Source organism: Melanerpes formicivorus, unplaced genomic scaffold, assembly GCF_026170545.1.
Source record: "Melanerpes formicivorus ecotype bairdi unplaced genomic scaffold, bMelFor1.0.p_v2 SCAF_13, whole genome shotgun sequence".
Classification (NCBI taxonomy): domain Eukaryota; kingdom Metazoa; phylum Chordata; class Aves; order Piciformes; family Picidae; genus Melanerpes; species Melanerpes formicivorus.
The window spans coordinates 7655642-7677560 of NW_027142365.1; the positions used below are offsets into that span (position 1 = coordinate 7655642).

Consider the following 21919-nt stretch of genomic DNA (forward strand, 5'->3'; position numbering starts at 1 on the left):
TCTCGCTTGTGCACACTGTTGGTATGCGACCTCGGAGGCGACTGCTCCACCACCTCTGCCTGGAGAGCCGCTGACAGCCAGCAGCTGAGCTACACCCCCTTTCCTTCTTTTCATTTTCTCCCCCTGCTTTTGCAAACACACACCCCCAAAGCACATTTAATGCTGATCCACTCAGGCGCCATTATCGGGGGTACGTCTTCGTGGAGTCTTTTGGGTATTTTTTTTTTGGTCTTTTTTGTGTTTGTGGGGATTTTTTTCCTTTTTTCTTTTTTCCCCTTTTTTTCCCTTTCCGACACTGGATGGTGCAGTATTCCCGGGGCCTGCGGTGTTACGGCTCGATTGCGTTTTATTATTTATTTATCTATCTTCTTTCCTCTCCCCCCCGCCACTCCCCCCGTCTGCTCTCTCGATCCCCCCCTGCTTCTCTCCCGGTGCCGGTGCAGAGGAGCGGCAAGCCGGATCCCTCGCTCTTGCTTCTTCTGATGTGGGACTGAGCCTCATCCGCGTGTAGCATGCTGTAGCCAGGAGAGAAGAGAGGAGAGGGAGAAAAAAAAAAGAGGGAGAAGCATCTCTCTTTTCCTCCCTCCCCCTCGTTTCCCGCGGATTGACTTCATGGCTTCACTGTACCAGCGGTTCAGCGGGAAGATCAACACCTCCCGCTCTTTCCCGGTTCCCCCAGAAGCGAGTCACCTCCTGGGCGCCCAGAGCAGCGAGGAGGACGGAGCTGCCGGCAAGACCTCGCGTCCATTGCAACAGGAAAGCATCCGGCCCCGCTTCCAGTACCAGCCGCGAAGTGACTGCGAGGAGGAGGATGTAAGCGCCGTGCCTTTCGCTTTCGGTTGGGTTTTGGGTGCCCCCTACTTTGCTCCCTCCCCATCCTCCCCCGCCACCCGCCCAGGTCCTGGCGGATGCCTGTGTGCCCCTCTAGGCTGGCGGCAATTTCTTGCGGTTTGTCTGCTCTTCCAAGCGAGTCTTTGCTGTCCTCTTCCCTCGAGGTGCCAGGGACAGGACGGGATGGAGTCCACACGGAGCCTAGCCAGGACTCGGCCGCCCCCGCACCTCTCCCCGTTACCTGGCTCCTTGCGCAGCTCTGCGCTGCCCGCGGAGCAGGGCTGAGGGGAGCGGGGTCAACACGTTTGGAAACAGCAAGTGCAAGCTTCGATTGCCTTCCTCCAAGCGAAGCACAAGGCTTCCCCCCACCTTTCCTTCTTGTCTGTTTTTACGGTTATTCCGTGTTTTACCCTTTAACACTCCCCGGGGCAGAAGTCTTCACCTTGTCCCTCCCTCCTTGCCTTCCCGCCAGCCACCCTCCCCAGCCTAGCAGCGGGGAAACTTTTTAACTCCTGAGTAACCGTTTCTGGATCTCTCTGTCTCTTCCCTCCCCGCCGCCCCCGGGCAAGCCCCTGCAGTGAAGTATCAAACTTGGGCCCCGCACCTTTCGTTCCCTTGCTGCCTCCGAGAGCAGCGACTTCAAAGGGTGCATCTGCATATTGCCGTAGTAACGAGTGACTCATCCAGGCCCGCGGCTCTGCTGCGCCTGATGGAGTTAAACCAGCTTGGGTCGATCGAGACTGGCTCTTTCGTGTGGGAGCCGGGGTTGGGGGTGTGGAAGAGATGATTTGGAGAGCGAGGGAGACGAAGGAGGCTCGGCGATAAATCAAACCGGGGGGCTGCCCCTCGCTGAGTGATGGGAGGTTTGCAGAGGGATTTGAGCGTGTTTTGCCTCTGTGGAACCAGACACAAGGGGAAGCAAATGGCTGCAGTTGGGAATAATGGTTGTGTCAGTTAAAAATACTCCTTGCCCGTCTGGGACGCGGGAGCTGTGCGGCAAGGTTCAGCTCTGGCTCTGGGAGCTTCAAGCCGAGGCAGCAGGTCTGCCTCAGTCGGAGGAGGAAGTTGTATTCACAGGGAAACTTTCTCGAGTTGTCTTTTAATTCCATCTCTCTTTTCCTGACCTTTCATAAAGAACCTTTATGATCTGTAGAGCAAGTGCCAAGTGCACTTCTGTCAGCGAAGAGGCAAATTGACATAAACCACCCCGAGGTGACTGTCACCCTGGCAGTGCCCAGGGTCCGTCAGTGACAGGACCCTGAATTAACTCTTCCTTGTGACCGGCTCACCGGCAACAGTCTCGGTGCTGCTCCGCCTTGGCCCTGGACAACTGTGGGAGAGCATCCATCCCCGCGCCCAGTTGCCTGCACCCACCCGTGACCCATCCTCGGCGTGGTTGGGGACACGGGGCCCTTCCCGGCTGCGTGCTGGGCTCTAGGTGTCGCTGCGGGCCAGCGGAGAGCCGCCGGGGCTGCACTCAGGCACTTTTCCCTTATTTGAGTGGTTTAATTTCACTTTCCTGGATTTGGAGGCGGCAGATGTCTGGAGCCGCTTCTCTGATCTCCAGAAGCGTTGAGGCCGAAAGTAAAGGGCACACTTTAGCATATTTGAGTGGTTTGTGCTGACAGGCTCCAGAATAATATTAGTAATAATAATATTACACTGCTGAAAGGAGAGGGGTTAATTTCTTTTTGTTCCCCTCTTTATTTTCTTCACTGCTGTCAGGATTTGTGTGTGGGTGGGGAGCCTTGTTGGGCAATGCCATCTGCAGAGGGAAAGGTGCCTGCTTAGGTATCTCCTGCAGTGAAGTGTAAAAAGCATGGCCAGATTTAGGGTGACTTCTAAAGGCGCATGGGCCCTTCGTACAGACTATTTTTAAAGGTGTCAACATGCCCAAGAAAGTGCAGTGAATCAGGACGGGTGGTTCAAAAGGTTGTTCCTACAGTGTCTGGGCAGTCTGTGCTGGGGGTCTCTGGTGGAGGGTCCTTCGGGTCAGAGGGATGAAGTTGTAAGGAAGCCAGTGGGTTGCAGGAAGAAGGGTCCTGCCCGCGGGGAGGGCGGAGGCAGAGGACAAGAGGGGCGGGATCGGTGCAGCTGTGTGCGGTGCTGAACCTCAGAGAGGGTAACCCAGCGGAGCTGTCCACGCCACCGAACCCACACCTATCCCGGTGCATGAGGGAACTGTCCGCCATGCTGGGTGCCGCTTATCCCGGACCAGGGTGGGGCTGTCCGCGGTGCTGAACCCGTCCAGTACAGGCACCGTGGCGACTTGGTGGTGGTACCTTGCCCTTGACCGTGGCAATATCGCGGCGGGGAGGTGAGGATTTCAGTCCTGCTCCCGCTGGCAGCATGCAGGCTTGCCTAGGACGAGGAAATGCAGCCCTGGGCATGAAATGCCCGAAGCAAAGGAAAATGCGAGGCAGGCAGCCTGCAAGGACTATGGGAAAAGTGCAAGGAGGGCGATCTGTTCATGCAGGGTGCCAGGAGCATGTGCTGTTGTTTATCATGGGAAAGGGCTTAACCAGACAACATTGGAAGCCCCTTAGACTTCTGGTTTCTGTTTTGCACAGATACTGTAGTGAGGCATTCATATTATCGTGTGTGCTTCAGCAGAGATCTACTACAAAAAGCCACAGTTTAAACAAAGTTTTGTTGCCTGGCTGCACTTAGAAACACCAAAACAAACCTAAGAATGAGACTGTTCTGTTTCTCACTTTGTAATCTGATTAATAACCAGAAGATAACTTTTATTTATTTATTTATTTAACAAGAGATTACTGATGATTACTTTCTCTGTTGAAATATGTGTGCTGCGTTCAGTCTTATATTTTTAAGCCCCAGTGCAGACCTCAATGCAGTAAAAAACTGAAGGAAAGAGATGATCTTGCCTTTGAAGGTCAGAATATTGTTAGTAAGCATTTTGTCCCCTGAAAGTACTACTGGTGCAAAAATGATGGGTAAACCTATATGAAGCTAAGGAGAAAGCAGTAATTTTGTGATAAATGACATTTAAAGCAAGGACAAATATAATTTAATGTGATAAATGCTCACTTCACCTTATAGCTGCCACTGGAATGGTCTTCAGAACATTTCTTGCAACGTGAAAGTACAGCAAAGGAGAAGTCACAATGTTCTTTAGTGTTTGAACAACTTCTTACCACGTTTTAAATCATGCTAGCTATGTGAGACTATATATGGGACACCTAATATGTGAACAAAGCTTGAGTTAAATACTGCACATTTTTCATGTTAGTGGAGCAGTCATGTTCTTTATGGGAGGAGTAATGGGAAAACTATGTCCTGTATAAATGAGCCCAGAAAACCACTCCCAAATCAACTCTGCAGAATTATTGATAACAAAGTTAATCATTGCAAAAGTTGTAAGCCAAACTCTGGTGACGTTTTTGCTTTGTCATGGGATTACCTTTTCCTTACATCCATTTAGATATGAGGAAATACGTGTGAAAACTCATAGTGCAATCTAATGTGGTGGTATGGCAGATTATGAAGAATTTTTGGTAACATCATTCTCCTTTCTCAGATGGCTGAGGTTAATGTGTGCTGTATCGTACTGTGGAAGGGATTTTCTCCTAGGTGTTGACTTGAGAGTTGGGTTTTTTTCCTATACAATAACTCTTCTTCGTCTTTTCCAAACTTTTTTATAGCACCACAGTGATTAATGGGTTTAATTTTTGCAGGCAACTGCCAGAAGGTGCTGAGTAAGATGTATCATGCTGATTGTGTCTGACCCTGCTCCTTTTAATTACTGGGATGATAACAACACATTAATCAGGTGCATACAAAATTCAGCACTTTTGTTGTAGCACAGAATATTGATCTATCTTATAAGGCACTAACCACAAAATGATGATCACAGATTTCCATCTAAAATGAAATTTTGTATAGTAAGTTTTGTGTTAAAAATATTGAACACCCCCTGAAACGTTATGAAACTTCTCTCCACAAAAGGCCATAGGCTGCATTCTTGAAGGTTCATTACTTAGCCAAGACTCTGTTTGCTTTAATAGGAAATTTAACCATGTAGAAATGGCCAGGCTTAAAGTGCAAGAGCTTTAATTATTGTGCATATAATTTCCCATAACTAATTTCTGAATATTTCTTTCCTGCATTTCCTTCAGGCTGTACTTGGCCCTTTATTATACTTCACCAGTTTTGCAATTGATTATTCACACTGATTTACATTTTGACAAGTTTTTTTTGTATTTAGATGTAAACAGTGATAATTTTGGAATGCTTCAGTAAAACTGCATTTCCTGCCTGAAAAAAAAAATTAAGGATTGAGGAAATCAAATATTAGTTGTTAATTGGGTGAGTCTGAGAAAGTGAGATTTAAAGCCATAAGTAGTAAAAGGGGGGGGGGGGGGGGGGGGGGGAGGGAAGAAAAGGTTATTTGGTATGTCAAAATTGCTGTTGCATGTAATTGAAAGTATTCATTTGCAGTTCTTTGTTTGTCTAATAGGAAGAGATATTGCCTCCTTGACAATGTATGTCCTTGACATACATTTCAGAAAGCTTGAGGCCTGAGCTGCAGACAACAAGCATTTCAGAAGGGGTGTTGGTCTTTTCTTCAGGAAATGAGTGATTTGATAGTGTGGAAAGGTTTGTAGGACTTCAGAAATCTTCACATTATTACAAGATATGTAGTAATTTGAATTGCAACCAGAAGTCTATCTACAGATAGGAGCTATTATGCTTATTGGCAGAAACTACTGTTTAAGTCTGTAAGAGTCTATTCTTCTACCTCTTCTTGGTGAGTTATTGGATGCTGAACCCAGTTATGCCATAGCCATTGAGATGTGAAGAGCTGGGGCTAGCTCTTTCATCACTGGAAATAGACCTTACTGACATTCTGTAAGCTCACTTCTTGAAATTAGTAAAACTACAGCTTACTTCCTTCAAAAGAAATAGTTATAGACCTTATGAGAAGCCCCTCCTGTATTTCATGACGACTGAATAATAGAAACTGATCTGGAGATGATATATTTTTTGTACTTTATATTTAGGATTAACCTACCTTGTGATATTTGCTGCCAGTTTAAAATCAGCCTCTGTTTCTGCAGTTTTTACTAGTCATGATGATGATGCATGGACTAAAATAAAATCTGCCAGAAAAAATGTATTTTTAAGTAGTCAGGAATAACAGTGTGAAGAGGCTGAATCATCTTTCAGATAGTAGTGCACTGTGCCATAAGTTGGGATACCACACGTAGAATACCCGGCTCATGTTGTTTCTCTTGAGCTAATAGTTCAAGCACAGAAAGAAAACATTGAGCCCTGGGTCAGAGCAGCTTATGTTGGTTTCCAAGGGACTTTCAAAGACACCGGAGGTGGGGAAAAAAATCTAGGAGCATTTTCTGCTCCCTATTCATCTGTATATTTTTGTTTCAGAAAAGACCAGAAGGAAGACAGTTCTCAGGGTGTCCCTTACAGCTTTGAAAATGCTCTTTGGGAGTCAGGGGATTTTTCTCCCTTGAAATACCACCCCCTGCATTAATTTGGGCTAATATGTGTGTGCTTGTGATTGTCCAGCAAAATCTCCCATTAAAGTTCATTAACTGCAAGTGGATTTCCCTGGGATTTTTGCCTGATGTGCTGGATGATTCCCAGCACATTGCCATGGTGTGCGTGCATTTTCATCCTGTGACCAAGGGGTGGCAGCGTGTCTTGATTGCACTGTTGCTATAGAGGCCCTTGGCATTTCGTGGCTTTAATAGCAAAGCACCAACCAACCATTTTTTTACATCCTTATACCTACACATCAGGGATGTGTTCAGTTCCTTATTGCTTTTCAAGATTTCATTGACTTGAGGATGGTTTTGTACCTCTCTTTTACACTATCAGAGAGAAATACTTGCCAAAGCTCATAAGAAAAAATGGTTCAACAATAGTTCTAAACTATTTCATATTCAAGCATGGGGAAGGAAGGGAGACGAGAATCTTTCATCTCTAGGAATGTTATTCTCTTTTCTCTCAAAGGAAAATAGAGAAAAGCTTTTCCCCCAGATCCTTTTGTACTCATACTGGGTCGTAATACAGTTGTGGTAGGTTGAAGTTTCCACCCAGCATTAACTCTGCCAGACCGACTCAGTTAGAAGCAACTGAAGCTGTATTTACAAGCAAAATCTACACTTTACAAAGGAATGTCATGAATATGTACAAAATATACAGTACTTACAATATTATACAGGTACTTACAATTAACAAACAACACACAAATCCCCCTGGTTGGAGACCAGAGAAACCATTCCACCGCCCCTTCCCCCTGCTCCACTCTTCCAAGAGGGAAAGAGGAGTGGAGAGCGAAAGCAGCAGGTTAGACTTAGCCAATACCAGCCAAAGCAGGTTATCTCTCCTGAGTGAAGCAAAACAGCCAGAGGTCAGAAGAGAAGAGAGAAGAATTGTTATAGTACAGCTTGTCTTATTCTAGATTTTTATCCAATGAGTTTGTTTAGAATAATCTCCTTTTTTTTTTCCTTTTCCCACCCAAAAGTGAATTATTTATATTTTCTACCTTTCTGCTCAAAATCTGTAACTAAATTTCAAAGGCATAGGCTAAAGCCACCCCATACAGTATAGATTTGCAAAAGCACACACAGATAATTTAGGTTTGCAAATTTAGGGTTCTTTGGAAAGAGATTTGTGGTCAAACCCAGAAATACTGATGGAAATTGATTTCCTAGTTAGGTGCATAAATGCTTCTTTTGGATCAGGTTCTTACTCATGTGCCTCTGAAAATGTTATCTGTATTCATTAAACTGCGGGGGTGTGGTAATGATGAGATTCTGTGTGGGTGAGTTAACTGAGTTAAAAACATATTTTGAGTCTCTGCATTAGTCTATATGAAGAGATCTAGTGTGCCATAGCCTCTACTGCCAATACTTCACTAAAAATGAAGGCATTAGGCAGGGGTGTGCTTTGCAGCACAGAACACTGCAGAAGGGAACAGAGGGAGAGTGCAGTGGCACAATCCAGTGAGCTGTTTTGAAAGGCAAATGGACTGTGTGTTTTGCATAGTGGAAACACAAATCCTTCTCAGCTTCTCCATTTGTACAGTGTTTGGGAACCTTCATTGTCCACATTCAACCAGAGCTTTGTTACTTCTCAGCTTAGAAGCACTTTAATGTAGGGATGTCCCATACTTTGTTTTGTTAAAATAGCACTTGAAAGTCTTCCCAAAGATCACAGCAAAGATTAACGCAGCTTTTAAGCCCTAGGGAACTTGTAATGTGGAGCTAGGGAGAAAGGAAGAGAAGGGTCTGACACGCAGCCACGTTGCAAGCAGTAAGTTTGAGCAAAGCTAATGGAGTGTGTGAGGTAAGGTGAAAAAGGCTGACATTCCGAGTCTCTGCTGGTGAAATCTTAGCTGGTTTCTACTGAGTGTATTTTTTAATTGTTTATCACTTGCATTATATAAATTATTCTCCTCTAAACAAGGTGCTTGTTCCTCAAATTCAGCTATTGCACAAATTCTTCAATGAGTTGCTACCTCTATGCCTTCTAAAACTGCATTTACAGTTATCTACACTGTGCAGGAGGAAAACCAGAGGCTGAGCTACACCGTGTCCCATAGACAGTGCATCTCAGTGCCATGGCCCTGTGAGCTGTAGTGATTTCTGGTCCTGGGCTTCAAGGACTTCAAGACTGAAAAAAAATATTCCAGTTATCACCAAGGATATTCTTAGAGGTGTAAAACTAATTGTGAAGTCTGGCACATTTAAGTCTTTGCTGTATCTAGCGCTCATTGCTGACAGTTTTCATGTGACATTTCAAATGTCTGATGTTTTTCTCTAGCTGCTCAAGGGTTTGGGGTTTGCTTGGAGAGAAGGGAGATTTAAAGCATGCAAAAGGAAGGAGTATCTTAATACTTCCATTCTATATTATTTAGTGGGTGTGGTGGGGTGGTTTCTTTCTCTTTTCTGTTTGTCAATAGTGTCTGCTGCAGCACTTCAGGTAGATTTTGCTCTAGGCGGACCTCAAAAGCAATGCAAATTTCTCCCTGGGCTTGCTATCTTGGATGTGCAGAGCTACATGAAATGGAAAAGCAGCAGTGGGAAATGCCTGGTAACCTCAGCTGTAGTTATACCACAGTCATTAATTTTAAAGTGTTTACGACAAAAGTATGTGTGTGTGTTCTCTATTTTCCATTCAAATGAGCTCCAGCTCTCTATAAAAGGAAGTAGTTGTGGTATTTTGGTCAGAGGAGAAATGAAACCCATGGAGACTGAGGTATTACAGATGTTACTGCAGTCTCCAAGCTGTAGATCTGAAGACACTTGGTGAGCATAGCCAGTAGCAGGTTTGCAGAGGATCCTTGTGCCTGCTGCTTTCCTCTCATCCTATCAGAGGATAATGTCCAACATCTGGGCAGCAATGGGAGGTTTGTTACTGCCTGTTGTCCCTTCTCAAGGATATTGGCAGAAGTTTGCAGAGCCCAGTCATGCAGAGTTTGTGTCTGTGAAGATGAACTTTTGTCCTGCAATGTGTCTTGCTAAGGTAGACTAAAACCCACTTGTCTTTAAAAGGTCAGTCTTTGGCAAAACAAAACAAAAACCTGCTGATAGTGTCAAACCAGACATTTGTGCTTGTGCTAGGGTCATAGAAAAGCAGTCTGGTGGCCTCTGCTGCTGCTCTTGGTGGATAGGATGGTGTGGGAGGTGGCTCTGGGTTGGGTGGCTCTTTCTGTTTGCTTCCAAGATCTTCCAGTACCTTAAAAGGAGTAGAAGCTGCAAGCACAGCTCAGCTATTCCTCCCTTATTTTCCCAGCTCTAGCTCATGGGAGAAAAAATCAGTTTCATTTGTGCTTCTGGGAAGCCATGAGTCAGGTTTTCCTCAATATCTAACAAGTGGCTGCTGGCAACATTATCTCTCTGCCTTGGTGTCTAAAGATGGATCTCCCAGCAAAATCCTCAGGTGGCTTCTCTCCAGCTGCTTCAGGGTGACATGCCCTCTGGCATTACAAAATGCAAGTTTCAGCTGCTGCCTGTCACCCCTGCTGTCCTCTCAGGACAGGCAGGTTGGGTTCTCTTGTATCCCAGAGGAATACAAGAAGCCTTGAGCAGAGAGGAAAGAGGATGTTTGGATCTTCTTTAAATAGTGCTTGACCTCTTGCATAAGAGACTGATTGTCCCAAGATATGCTTATTGCATACACAGCTCTGAGATTTGCAGAGATTGCTGGCGGGATTATGTTTCATGTGACTATCGAATCCTGTCTGTATTTGTTTGTCATTTATTGCTAAATCCCTCCTCATGTTTCTGGATAATCTATATCAAATTGTTTGTCTTTGGTTTTGTCATTCCTATTTCCTTTAGGTGCTAGAAAAGAAAGGTAATATTTAAAAGATCAAACATCTATCACATTGTTGATAGGGAAGCTGTAGAAATCAACAACAGTGTTGCTATAGAGACATAAATACTTGTTAGTGAGCCAAAGATTTCCCCTTTTACTAGTCTTCCTGCTAGGCACTTTATTGTAACACTATAGTACCATGATTTTGTTGTTGTTGTGTTTCTTTGTTTAATTTGGGTGTTTGTAATCCCAGGTACAAGAAGAGGCACTTGAGTACAACACTGAAGGTATTTTAGTGTTTCCCAATAGTGTCTCTTAATAATGTGGGTGCTGTTAAAGCTGCTTCCTTGTTCTATTGTGAATTGCTGCACCAACAGCACTTGTCAGAACACATACAATGGTTCATTGCAAACAAGAGTAATTAGTGAAGACTGACATAGCCAAGGCTGAGGATCACAATAGTCTGATCTATTGCACTTGCCTTGTTTATACTCTCTGTGTTTGAGTTCAATATGTTTGAGTTCAATGTGTTTGGAAGAGGCTTCTTCAAGGAGTGGGCAATTCTCACTGATTTCTGGACACATTTGTCTTCTATTTGAGGTGGCAGGGATCTGTGGTAGAGCATTAGAAAGACCATGAGGGAGGTCTTGCCATTCCTGGGTCTCCCAATGACCTGCTCATGACTTTCAGCTAGTTCTTTATCTCTGTAGGGCGAGACCTGCATCTGTTGGACACCATAGAGGAATGAAGGCCGTGACTTCATTTGTGTCTTTGCTGTCATGGTACAGAATTGAGTAATTCCTGCTCATGGCCTAAAGCTCTGGACTCAAAAGAACCCAAAGAAACATGAGATTATTAATAATTAGCAATGTGGTCATTAGTTCTGACATTGGTAACATTTGTGTGAGCATTGCTAATAACCAAAACAGACCTGATTGTGCTTGTTTGTAGTGGGCTAAAGGTCTCTCTCATTACAATGTTTTGCAGGCAGCTCCAGGAGCTGATAATCACTATAATGCACATTTTTCTTTTAGCTAAGAAAAGCTAATAAGCATCTGTAGTTTTGAAAATGTCAGATTGAGCCAAAGTGCACACAATTAGATAAGGATAATGTAGCACATAATGGGAAGATACATGATGCTGGATGTGCAGTACTATGTCTTGGCTGCTAAAGTGCTGTGTGTCATGTAAAAGAAAGTGGGTTTTGGTTGAGGGAAAACATGCCACAAGTTGTCAGAGACGGAAGAATGAGCCAATGTTGGGAAGTGACAAAGTTAGTCCTGGGGGGTGTATAAGCATGCGTGTCAGACTCTTGATAGAAGGAAGGGTTGTCTGGGTTAAAAGTCATGTATTGGGGAAGGTGGGAAAGGCCACTGAGGAAAAAAACTAAAGGAAGCAAATGTGGAAAGGAAGATGGGCAGAATGGAGGTTTTCTTTTTGTCCTCTTTTCAAAGACTCTGTCTTACGTGCGTGTTCTCTGGGTTATTCTGTCTGTTTTCATGTGTTAAAACCTTTCTGAGACAACTTCTTTGCCCAAAGGGAGATACAGCCACAACACACTGATTAAGAGGCTGAATCTGAATTTTCAAGCAGTGTTCTCAGTTTAATTTGCTGCTGGGGGAAACAATGAGGCAGACTCTAAAAGCAAGAGGATGAAAACCAGACAAGGGACAATAAAAGGAAAGAAGAAAGCTGCTAGGCACAGAACTGGGTGCTAGCTCTGATACTGGAAACCAAGGAATTTTGCTTCTAAAATATTTTTCCTTTAAGGCAAAATATTTTTGTGGCTGAGAGAGAATGTATCAAATTTTCCCTTTTCTCCTATTTAGCCTAATCCAGGAACTAGCTCTGGGCAGAAGAGCAGATTGTCCCTAATCTGGGAGAAGAGGATTTTTTTGTCTCATATTTTTCCTGAAATGTCTTTCCCACCCTTATCCCATCTCTGCTGAAGTTCTCTGATGTCCTCAGAGGGGAGAGGTTGGAAGCCATCTCTCCCATATTTGGGTTCTATGATAATTTTTACCAATACTTTTTTTTTCTTCCCTCATTATAATATACCAAATATTTCACCTCTTTATAAAATTACCTAACAGAAAAGCTACTTGTGCATAGTTCTTTTCCTCTCCTCTTCTGTAATGTCATTAGCCAGATATTCTGTAAGTACTTAATTAGTGACCAATTATGTTGTCTTACAGCTGCAATCTCAGAAAGAGAAGACTATCATTATGAAATGTTTGCATTGTGGATAACGAATCCAAGGTATATTTTGGCTCTTGCAAACCAGCTCCCTTTTCCATTTCAGTTTACACCAGAATCTATCCCTTTTTGGTATAACTTCAGCCTAGATTAAGTGTTTATATTACAGAGTGGCATACAAGCATTTATTTGGGACAGGCATTTGGAGAGGTGTGAAGGAGAATTTCTTTATGTCCTCAGGTTTTCACTTATAGATAGGAGCTGAGTTTCCCATACCATCACCATCCAGTGCAGTTTGTGTTCCTACATCTTGCAACATGATTGTGGTTATGTGGCTTTTCAATCTGAGTCCTCATCTTTCCTGGCCTTTCACCATGATGCATGGCAGCTCAGCTAGGAGATCTGTCTGTGCAAACACTTTTCTGTACTTCTTTCTCTCACACTCTTATCCAGATCCAGTAATGTGGGTTCACAAGAATGGAGTTCATAATAGTGTGGGTTTGGATCAGGTTTCTGGTAAGAAAGCCTTCTGAAAGTGTCTGTGAGCTTTTAAGCTCAGGGTGAGTTGAAACTCTCTTCCTATGAATGTTCATGAAAGGTCACTTAGCACATTTTCAGGATATAAATTCAAGGCATGTGTGAACATGGCCAAAAGGATTAGTTTTGTGGTTGGTTTTACAGTTCAGCCAATAGCAAACTATATGCTCCTCAATAAACTGTTCTTCTCTGGGTGCTGGGCAAGTTTCATATCAGAAGAGAGGGAGAACAGAGGAAATCAGATGTCTTCTCTCCTGTTGGGGCACGAGGGAATACCCATTCTCTCTCCTGGTTACAAGGATGCTCATAACAACTGCACAGCTCTGTTGTGGCTCTTTCCTCTTTGGATAAGCTAGAAAGAAGTGCCTCATGGTACTAGAGAGAGAAGGTGAAGGTTAAGAGCAAGGTGAAAGCCAGTTTAATCCTGCTCTGTAAATCTGCCTGTGAAATCCCTCCAATTACAACCATGTTGCTTCACTGTTTCTTCCTGTCTGTGCTAAGCTGAAGCTCTTCTGGAAGAGGGCTTTTGGCAGATAGCACAATGCTATTGGGCTGGAAAGATATGTGAGAATGCCACAGTCAGCTTTTTAACTGTGCAATTTACTATAAAATGCAGGGAGCAGCAGTGTGAATCAGAGGACTGAATTTGCTCTAAAAGTTCCACAATAGGCTCCTCTTTTGCTAAAGACAGATTGTGCCAGTCCAACCTGAAAAACTGTAATTTAATTTGAAAGCACTGTTCTGCATTCCTTTCACCTGATCTCAAATGGTGACGAGCCATAAAATTTCTCTGTGGTCCACTGGAGTTTGATAGATGAGAATTTCCTAACTTCACAAGATGATTAAAAGCACTCCAGATGTGTACTATTAGCAAGGCTTGTGGAAGACAACTCAATTCAGGTGCCTTTGTGAAAGGCTTGCTGAGCATTGTTTGAGTCGTGAAACCACGGAGTAGTTAGAGGTGGAAGAGACTTAAAAGGTCATCTAGTCCAACTGTCCTCTGGAGCAGCAAGGTCTTCAACTAGATCAGGTTGCTCAGTCTCATTGAGCCTGAGTGTGAATGTTTCCAGGGATGGGGCATCTACCACCTCTCTGAGTAATCTGCGCCAATGTTTCGCCACCTTCATAATAAAAAATGTCATACTTATATCTGGTCTAAATTTACCCTTCTTTAGTTCTGAACCATTACCCCTTACCCCCTGCTGAAAAGATTATTTTCAGCTTTCTAATAGGCCCCTTGTAAGTACTGTAAGGCTGCTGTAAGGTCTCTCTGGAGGCTTCTCCAGGTTGAACAGCTCCAACTCTCACAGCCTTTCATTACGGGAGCACATATATGTTCCATCTCCCTAATCATTTTTGTGGTACTCCTGCAGGCTCATTCCAACAGGTCCATGTTCTTCTTGTGCTGAGGAATCCAGAGCACAGTACTTCACACAGTACTCCAGGTGGGATCTTGCCAGAGTGAAGTAGAGAGGCAGAACCACCTCCCTTGATATGCTGGTCGCAATTCTTTAGATGCAGCCCAGGATATGGTTGGCCTTCTGGGCTGCATCCAGCCCAGCTGGCTTATGTCCAGCTTTTCATCCACCAATACACCTATTGTCCTTTTCCACAGGACTACTCTCAATCCCCACATCCTCCAGCCTGTACTGATGTGGGGGATTGCCCTGATCCAGGTGCAGGACCTTGCACTTGGTTTTGTTGAACTCAGGAGTTTCATCTAGGCCCACTTCTCTAGCTTGTCCAGGTATCTCTGGATGGTGTCACTTCCCACTAGCATGTCAATTGCACCATTGTTGTCTGTAGAATTGCTGAGGGTGCACTTGATCCTACTGTGAAATTGATGAAATGAGACAGTATTGGTCCCAATATGGACCCCTGAAGGACATCACTTGTCACCAGTCTTCCTCTGGACATTGAGCTGCTGAATGGCAGGTTGCTGAGATAGATAGGAATGGAGGGGATGACTAATAAAATGCAAAACTTCATGCTTAGAGTAATTTAAACAGCAAATAGTAGTGCACATGTCTGACAGGTTTTTCTGGTTTGCCACAGTAACAAGTTGCCCATAACTTGCAAATGAGTTGTACAAGAATGAATGTCTCTAGCGGGGATAAGTGAGACCTGTGTGGATGATTTTGGAAGTTGCCCACTCCTGTGTTTTTGTTTAACCCAGTGCCTTGGACAGTACTGGAAAGAGGTAGAGTGGTTTATGTGTGCTGCCTACATCTCATCTAGAAAACTCATCTTCTCCATCATGCTCTATCCCAAATCAAAAACTGAATCCACTTTCATCAAATGTTTGTGATTGATGAACCATTTTAGGACCATTTTGTTTTGTTCAAGGCATTTCTACAAACAGAAGGACAATTGATCAACTCACTGCAAAATGCATGCTGGGCATTACTGCCTCCCTCTCCCCTTTCATACAGGCTGGCTGTGGCTTTCCAGGCAGACAGGACTATGTGACTATTTCTACTTATTTTTTTACCCTGTTCCAATTGTTTTCTTGAATGCCAGGCAGAAGCTTTTAAAGGGGTGACTGGGAAACCAGATATTTGAAGAGCAAGCCTTGTAGCATTAGTTCTGTCATATTTTGTGTTTACTTCTCTTCTTCCCCTGGAGCTCAGAGCACTCCAGCAAGGTACAGCACCAAAGATCTGTTCTTTACTTCTCAGTGGTCTTCAGAGTTTCTAAATGTAAATCCATGGGCTTGCTTGGAGGCAAATATACTATTTATATGTAAGAACTCTAATCTCTTATCAAAGCAGGAGACTAGAATTTTCTGTGAGCTACTCTCTCCCCTTTGGTAATGGTAGAAATGGAGAATCTGTCCATCCTCAGGATATTTATCTGGGAGAAAATTTCACTATCAGATCCAGGAATTCCCAGCATTTTTCTTGGTCAGCTTCAATAATCACTGCTTCTTATTTATTCATGTCAACAGACCATTCTCTAGGGGACAGTGAAGTGGTTTTTTTTAGATATGAAGGATACTGCTGGAGTATGAATAGATGGCTGTAATCTGGCCATAAATTGCTTCAGGCTGAAAAATACAAGAATTCTAAGATCTTCAGCACTGAAGTATTGGAAGAGTCTTCTGGTAAGAGTAGGAAAGATAAAAGTCACATCCAGCTTTAAGATAGATCTCAGTAACTCTATTTTATGGGATTATATACCTGCTCTTGGAAACAGAGTAAATATGAGGTCCATTTTTACAACTAAATCTACTGAAATTTTACATGCAGCCTGTGGTCTCTGCCTCCAGCCAGGCAGCAGGAACTTCAGTTTTAATTAGGCAGGCTAAACATCTTTCCAGAGAATCTTCAAAAGGGTGAAAGGTTATTGCACTCAGTATTTGCAAACAAAAAAACCAACCCAGGAAAAAAGGTGTCAGAAGTACCAGGTAGATGATAATTCTCAAAAGATTTCTAGCTACCTCCCCTCTAGGCAGCAGCATCATAGTATCATAGTATCAGTCAAGGTTGGAAGGGACCACAAGGATCATCCAGTTCCAACCCCCCTGCCATGGGCAGGGACACCCCACACTAGATCAGGCTGGACAGAGCCTCATCCAGCCTGCTCTTAAACACCTCCAGGGACGGGGCCCCAACCATCTCCCTGGACAACACATTCCAGGACTTTACCACTCTCATGGTGAAGAACTTCCTCCTCACATCTAGCCTGAATCTCCCCACCTCCAGCTTCATTCCATTCCCCCTAGTCCTATCACTACCTGAGATCCTGAGAAGTCCTTCCCCAGCCTTCCTGTAGGCCCCCTTCAGATACTGGAAGGCCACAATTAGGTCACCTCGGAGCCTTCTCTTCTGCAGACTGAACAGCCCCAACTCCTTCAGTCTGTCCTCATAGGAGAGGTGCTCCAGCCCTCTGATCATCCTCATGGCTCTTCTCTGGACACGTTCCAGCACCTCCACATCCCTCTTGTAATAGGGGCTCCAGAACTGGACACAGTACTCCAGGTGGGGTCTCACCAGAGCTGAGCAGAGGGGAAGAATCACCTCCCTCAACCTGCTGGCCACACTTCTCCTGATGCAGCCCAGGATCTGATTGGCTTTGTGGGCTGCAAGTGCACACTGAGAGCTCATGTTGAGCTTTTTGTCCACCAGCACCCCCAAGTCTCTCTCCTCAGGGCTACTTTCCAGCCAGTCACTGCCCAGCCTGTATTTGTGCCTGGGATTGCCTTGACCCAGATGCAGGACCCTGCAATTGCTCTTATTGAACCTCATGAGGTTGGCTTGTGCCCACCTCTCCAGCCTGTCAAGGTCCCTCTGGATGGCCTCCCTTCCCTCCAGCGTGTCTGCTGCACCACACAGCTTGGTGTCATCAGCAAACTTGCTGAGGGTGCACTCAATGCCACTGTCCATGTCCCCCACAAAGATGTTGAATAAGACAGGTCCCAGGACTGATCCCTGAGGGACTCCGCTTGTCACTGGCCTCCACTGGGACATGGAGCCATTGACAGCCACTCTTTGGGTGCGGCCATCAAGCCAGTTCCTTATCCATCTAGTGGTCCACCCATCAAACCCATGTGTCACCAGTTTGGAGACCAGGATGTGGTGTGGGACAGTGTCGAAGGCTTTGCTCAGGTCCAGGTAAATGACATCAGTTGCATCTACAGGCATCTGAGCTGCAAATGGTTTGCATGGGTAAATCTAAATTGTCCAGCTGTAAGCATCCAAGTCCATCAAATTCTCTATGAATCAGAAACAGGCAGAGCAAGAGTTCACTTCATCTAGGAGCACACCTGGTGCTCTTCAGTGGCTCATTTCATTGTGTGGATTCAGCATGGGTTTAACATGCTTTAGAAGGTTTGAGTCCATTTAAAAACATTTTTAGAAACTCTGCCTGCAGGAGGCAAAGTTGCCCACTTGCTGCATGATGCTTCAGCAGCTGAGGCATTCATCTAGTAAAAAGTCTGGCTTTGGTTCTCAGCTTTGTTCCAAACTTTGTCTCCCAGCGTGAGCTCTTGGCTGTTACTGCAGATTCAGAAGGGGTCTGCTCTGTCTTGACCTTTTGAAATACAGAAGAGGTGGATGGACTGCAAAGGAAACTGAGGGAAAGTGAGCATGGCCATGTGGTGGTAGGAAGAAGTCTGAGATGTAGGGCTCTGCTCCTCAGCAGATGGTGAGTGCAAAAAAATGCCCAAGAAGGGTTATGACATGTCAGGAAAATGCTGTTGGTTTCTTCCCCTCAGTACCCCTAGTGCTGATTTTTCAACCTCATAGTTGGCTCAAAATGTTAAGAGTGTAGGAAGGGCAGTGCCTGGCTTGTAAGCAGCAGTAGCCTTTATTGTGTCTGGCCCTGAGCACTTTTGAAAACCTGACCTGTGGCACAGGCTTGTTTAAAACTACTGCAGCCACTTCTTCACTTAAAGTAATGAGAGGCATATGTGTGGAGATGTTTAGGGTAGCAAGACTATAGCAGCAAATTATTCCAACATTGGCAAGGGAGAAAGGCTCTCTCCCTTTTTGGACAATGCAGGAGGGGAACAGCAGAACTGGTGCTTTCTGAAATGGGTGTTGAGGGAGAGGTAGTGATGCTGTATCAATGTTGGTAAGGGCAGGAGTTGCAGATGGCAGCTTCTCACAAGTGTGAACAGGACAATGAGTATCTTTATGTAGTGAGAACTGCCAAAGTTATCTCCAGTTGTAACAGAGGGAAAGCATACTGTATGTGAGCAGTAAGTCAGCAAACACCATGGCTCTAGCATGAGATTGGGAGGTAGAAAGCTGGCTTCTGTTCCTATATGCTATTTAATTTTTCAGGAGCTTTTAAATCCCTGTGCAGTATTGGGCAGGTTTTCCAGAAGATCTTGGTTATGCAATAAAAGCCATCTGATACTGTTTCTACACTGCTCTTAAAATGAAGCATTCTTATTATATCCTATAATCTTACTTGTGCTTTCTATTCTTGATGGCTTTTCTAAGCCCTAGGCTAAAAGGCATAGTGATAAAAATGATTCACCCAAAAAAACGTCCAAACCATGAGGCACTAAAACTCCTGCCTTTTTTTTTCCCCTGCTGCTCAACACAGCAAAGATCAAGCAGTGCAGCTTATACTGCTTGAAATTGCTAATATACATTGAAGTGTCAGGATTTTCATGGTTGTTTGAGCTGGAATTTCACATGCCCCCGAACACAGTTGAGCTAAATTGGTACCTCCCCAGGGCCATGTCTGCCCAGGGGATGAACTTCCCTTGTGCCAAGGCTATATATGCTCATGGCCCAATGCTGAGGGCATTGCAAGCCCTGTGTTGTGCTGATGCAGTGCCAGCTTTCAGCTGCTGCTCAGTCATATTACTGAGAACTAATTTATCTACTGATCACTTACATGGCTGTAAACTTCCAGTCACTGATAGAGGTTGTTCAGGGCTCCTTTAGGTGTCTCTGCATAGTATTAAAATATACATCAGAGAAATTATCACCACGTGAGGCACTCCAAAAAGGTAAAAAGTGATGGCCTTAAAGTTGCCAGGGAATCCCTTTTCTTGTTTTCGTTACTCTAGTTCCTCCATATGTCTTATGTTAGTGTGTAATTAAATGATTGCATGTCATTGGTTTGGTTTTGTTTGGGTTATTATTTTTTTTTGAGGGGTGGTGTTGGTGTTCTTTTGTTTTGTCTTTCCAAGCCCCTTCTTCCCATGCTCACAGCGATCTAATGAAAAGCTCTTCAGCATTTCATTTCCCTGCCATTGTTTAATGTGTGGCCCTAGGCCTTCATCTGCACTTTCTTCAGATGCTGTTTAATTTTCTCCTGGGCTCTTCACTAGCATTTACTGCCACAGTATTTGAATGCATCTCCAAACCTGCTGAATTTGTTTTCACAGGACATCTGCTGAGCACGAGGAGGGGCTCATTCCCATTCTATAGATAGCAAATGGAGTCCAAAACACAAATCTGTGATCTCAGTGACAATGCTGACGCTTTACGCTTCTACAAATAGTATCAGAGGTCCCAGAGGTAAACTTTTGTGAAGTAAATAGTGTGAAAATGCTCACTCAGGAGAATTCTGCTTAAATGTTTTTCCTGGCTTCAAAGAATCTGGTTGTATGAGAGAGAGAAAAATACCTGACTTCAGAGTGTGAGTCCCCTTGCTTAGTCATGAATTTGCCCTTCCTCTTTCTTTCCAGCTCAGTGCTCCACATACTGCATTCTGTTTCTTCCCAGCTGTGCATGTCACCATGGGCTCTGCTAACTGCCCCCTCATGAGGCTTCTGTAGTGGAAATCTCTGTGTGTTTGAAGACAAGGCTAAGTTAATGTTACATTAGTCTGTATCACTTTTATAGTGATACTGAGCCCTGCTTAGTTTGAAAGCAAAACTCTTAGAGAAAAGTAATAACATTTCTTAAGCTAACTGACCTTGTGGGTAAACAAGCTCTCAAGTTCATGAGCCCTTCAGGTTTGAAGCCTTTCCTGTTACCTCATTTGACTTAACAGTACTTCCTCCTACAAAAACGTGGGGTTTTATATCCTTAGACCACCAAGTCTGCAGAAGCCGTCCCATCTGAAAAAAAAGAGAGCAGGAAAACAAGAGATAAAATTGAGAGAGACAGGAAAGTACTTGAGAGGGTCCAACAGAGATGACAGTGTTTCACCTAAACATAAGGAAAAACTTCTTTACTTTGAGGCGGATGGAGCACTGGACCAGGCTGCCCAGAATGGTTGTGGAGTCTCCCTCTCTGGAGACTTTCAAAATCTGCCTGTTTTGGTGTAGAAGACACACCATCAGGTAGAGATGATTAAACATTCCCAGGACCAAAGTTTTAAACCCAAGTATCCAGTTTCTCAAGAGACTGTATAAGACCCCATGGTAGAGAACTGTTATTGTTCTCTGACCTACATAATCATTTCAGTATTCCATGCAAGTGGATCTGCTCACATAGAAAAGAATGACAGTATCCTCTCCCAGTATATTTCCAAAGTCTTTAGCCTGGTATATACAAAGGTACAATTAGTACTGGTCAATGGTAGGCTGAACATGAGCCTGCAGTGTGCCCAGGTGGCCAAGAGGGCCAATGGCATCCTGGCCTGTATCAGGAACAGTGTGGCCAGCAGGAGCAGGGAGGTCATTCTGCCCCTGTACACTGCACTGGTTAGGCCACACCTTGAATCCTGTGTCCAGTTCTGGGCCCCTCAGTTCAGGAAGGAGGTTGACTTGCTGGAACGTGTCCAGAGAAGGGCAACAAAGCTGGGGAGGGGTCTGGAGCACAAGCCCTATGAGGAGAGGCTGAGGGAGCTGAGGTTGCTTAGCCTGGAGAGGAGGAGGCTCAGGGGCGACCTTATTGCTCTCTACAACTACATGAAGGGAGGTTGTAGACAGGCAGGGGCTGGTCTCTTCTCCCAGGCAACCAGCACCAGAACAAGAGGACACAGTGTCAAGCTGCACCAGGGGAGGTTCAGACTGGATGTTAGGAGAAAATTCTACACAGAGAGAGTGATTGCCCATTGGAATGGGCTGCCTGAGGAGGTGGTAGAGTCACCATCTCTGGAGGTGTTCAGGAGGAGATTTGACAGGGTGCTTGGCTGCATGGTTTAGTTTATTAGGTGGTGTTGGATGATAGGTTGGACTCGATGATCTTGAAGGTCTCTTCCAACCTGGTCTGGTCTGGTCTGGTCTGGTCTGGTCTATCCTATCCTATCCTATCCTATCCTATCCTATCCTATCCTATCCTATCCTATCCTATCCTATCCTATCCTATCCTATCCTATCCTATCCTATCCTATCCTATCCTATCCTATCCTATCCTATCCTATCCTATCCTATCCTATCCATTCCAGGAGGAGAAAACAGCTAAGGTGAAAGAAGCAGGGTCCATAAAACCAGAAAGTTCAACTGTTTGGGTTTTTTTTCATGATCTTTCTTCTCATGCATGTTCTTCTGGAATGTTAGATTATTCTGGTTGTTACTGCACACAGTTTGCTTCTACTGAAGCATTGCAAAAGACGTTTATCTTCTGTGTCTTCAGTGGTTTTTATTCCTGAGAAAGACTAATTGAAATCTGTCTCCTATTCATCTTCCTGCTCT

General features: G+C 44.5%; 1 protein-coding gene across 2 annotated transcripts in view; it reads left to right on the forward strand.

Annotated features, from left to right (window-relative positions):
* Window positions 1-21919, forward strand: part of DPP6 (dipeptidyl peptidase like 6) — a 527947-nt gene that overhangs the window by 125062 nt on the left and 380966 nt on the right. Inside the window, exon 1 of one of the 2 annotated variants that reach the window (XM_068145993.1) lies at window positions 447-813. The exons of the other annotated variant lie outside the window; for it this stretch is intronic. Within the exon in view, the coding sequence (XP_068002094.1) occupies window positions 613-813 (201 nt within the window). The 5' untranslated portion in view covers window positions 447-612. Of the gene's footprint in view, window positions 1-446; window positions 814-21919 lie in introns of those variants that run through there. 2 annotated transcript variants of the gene reach the window in all.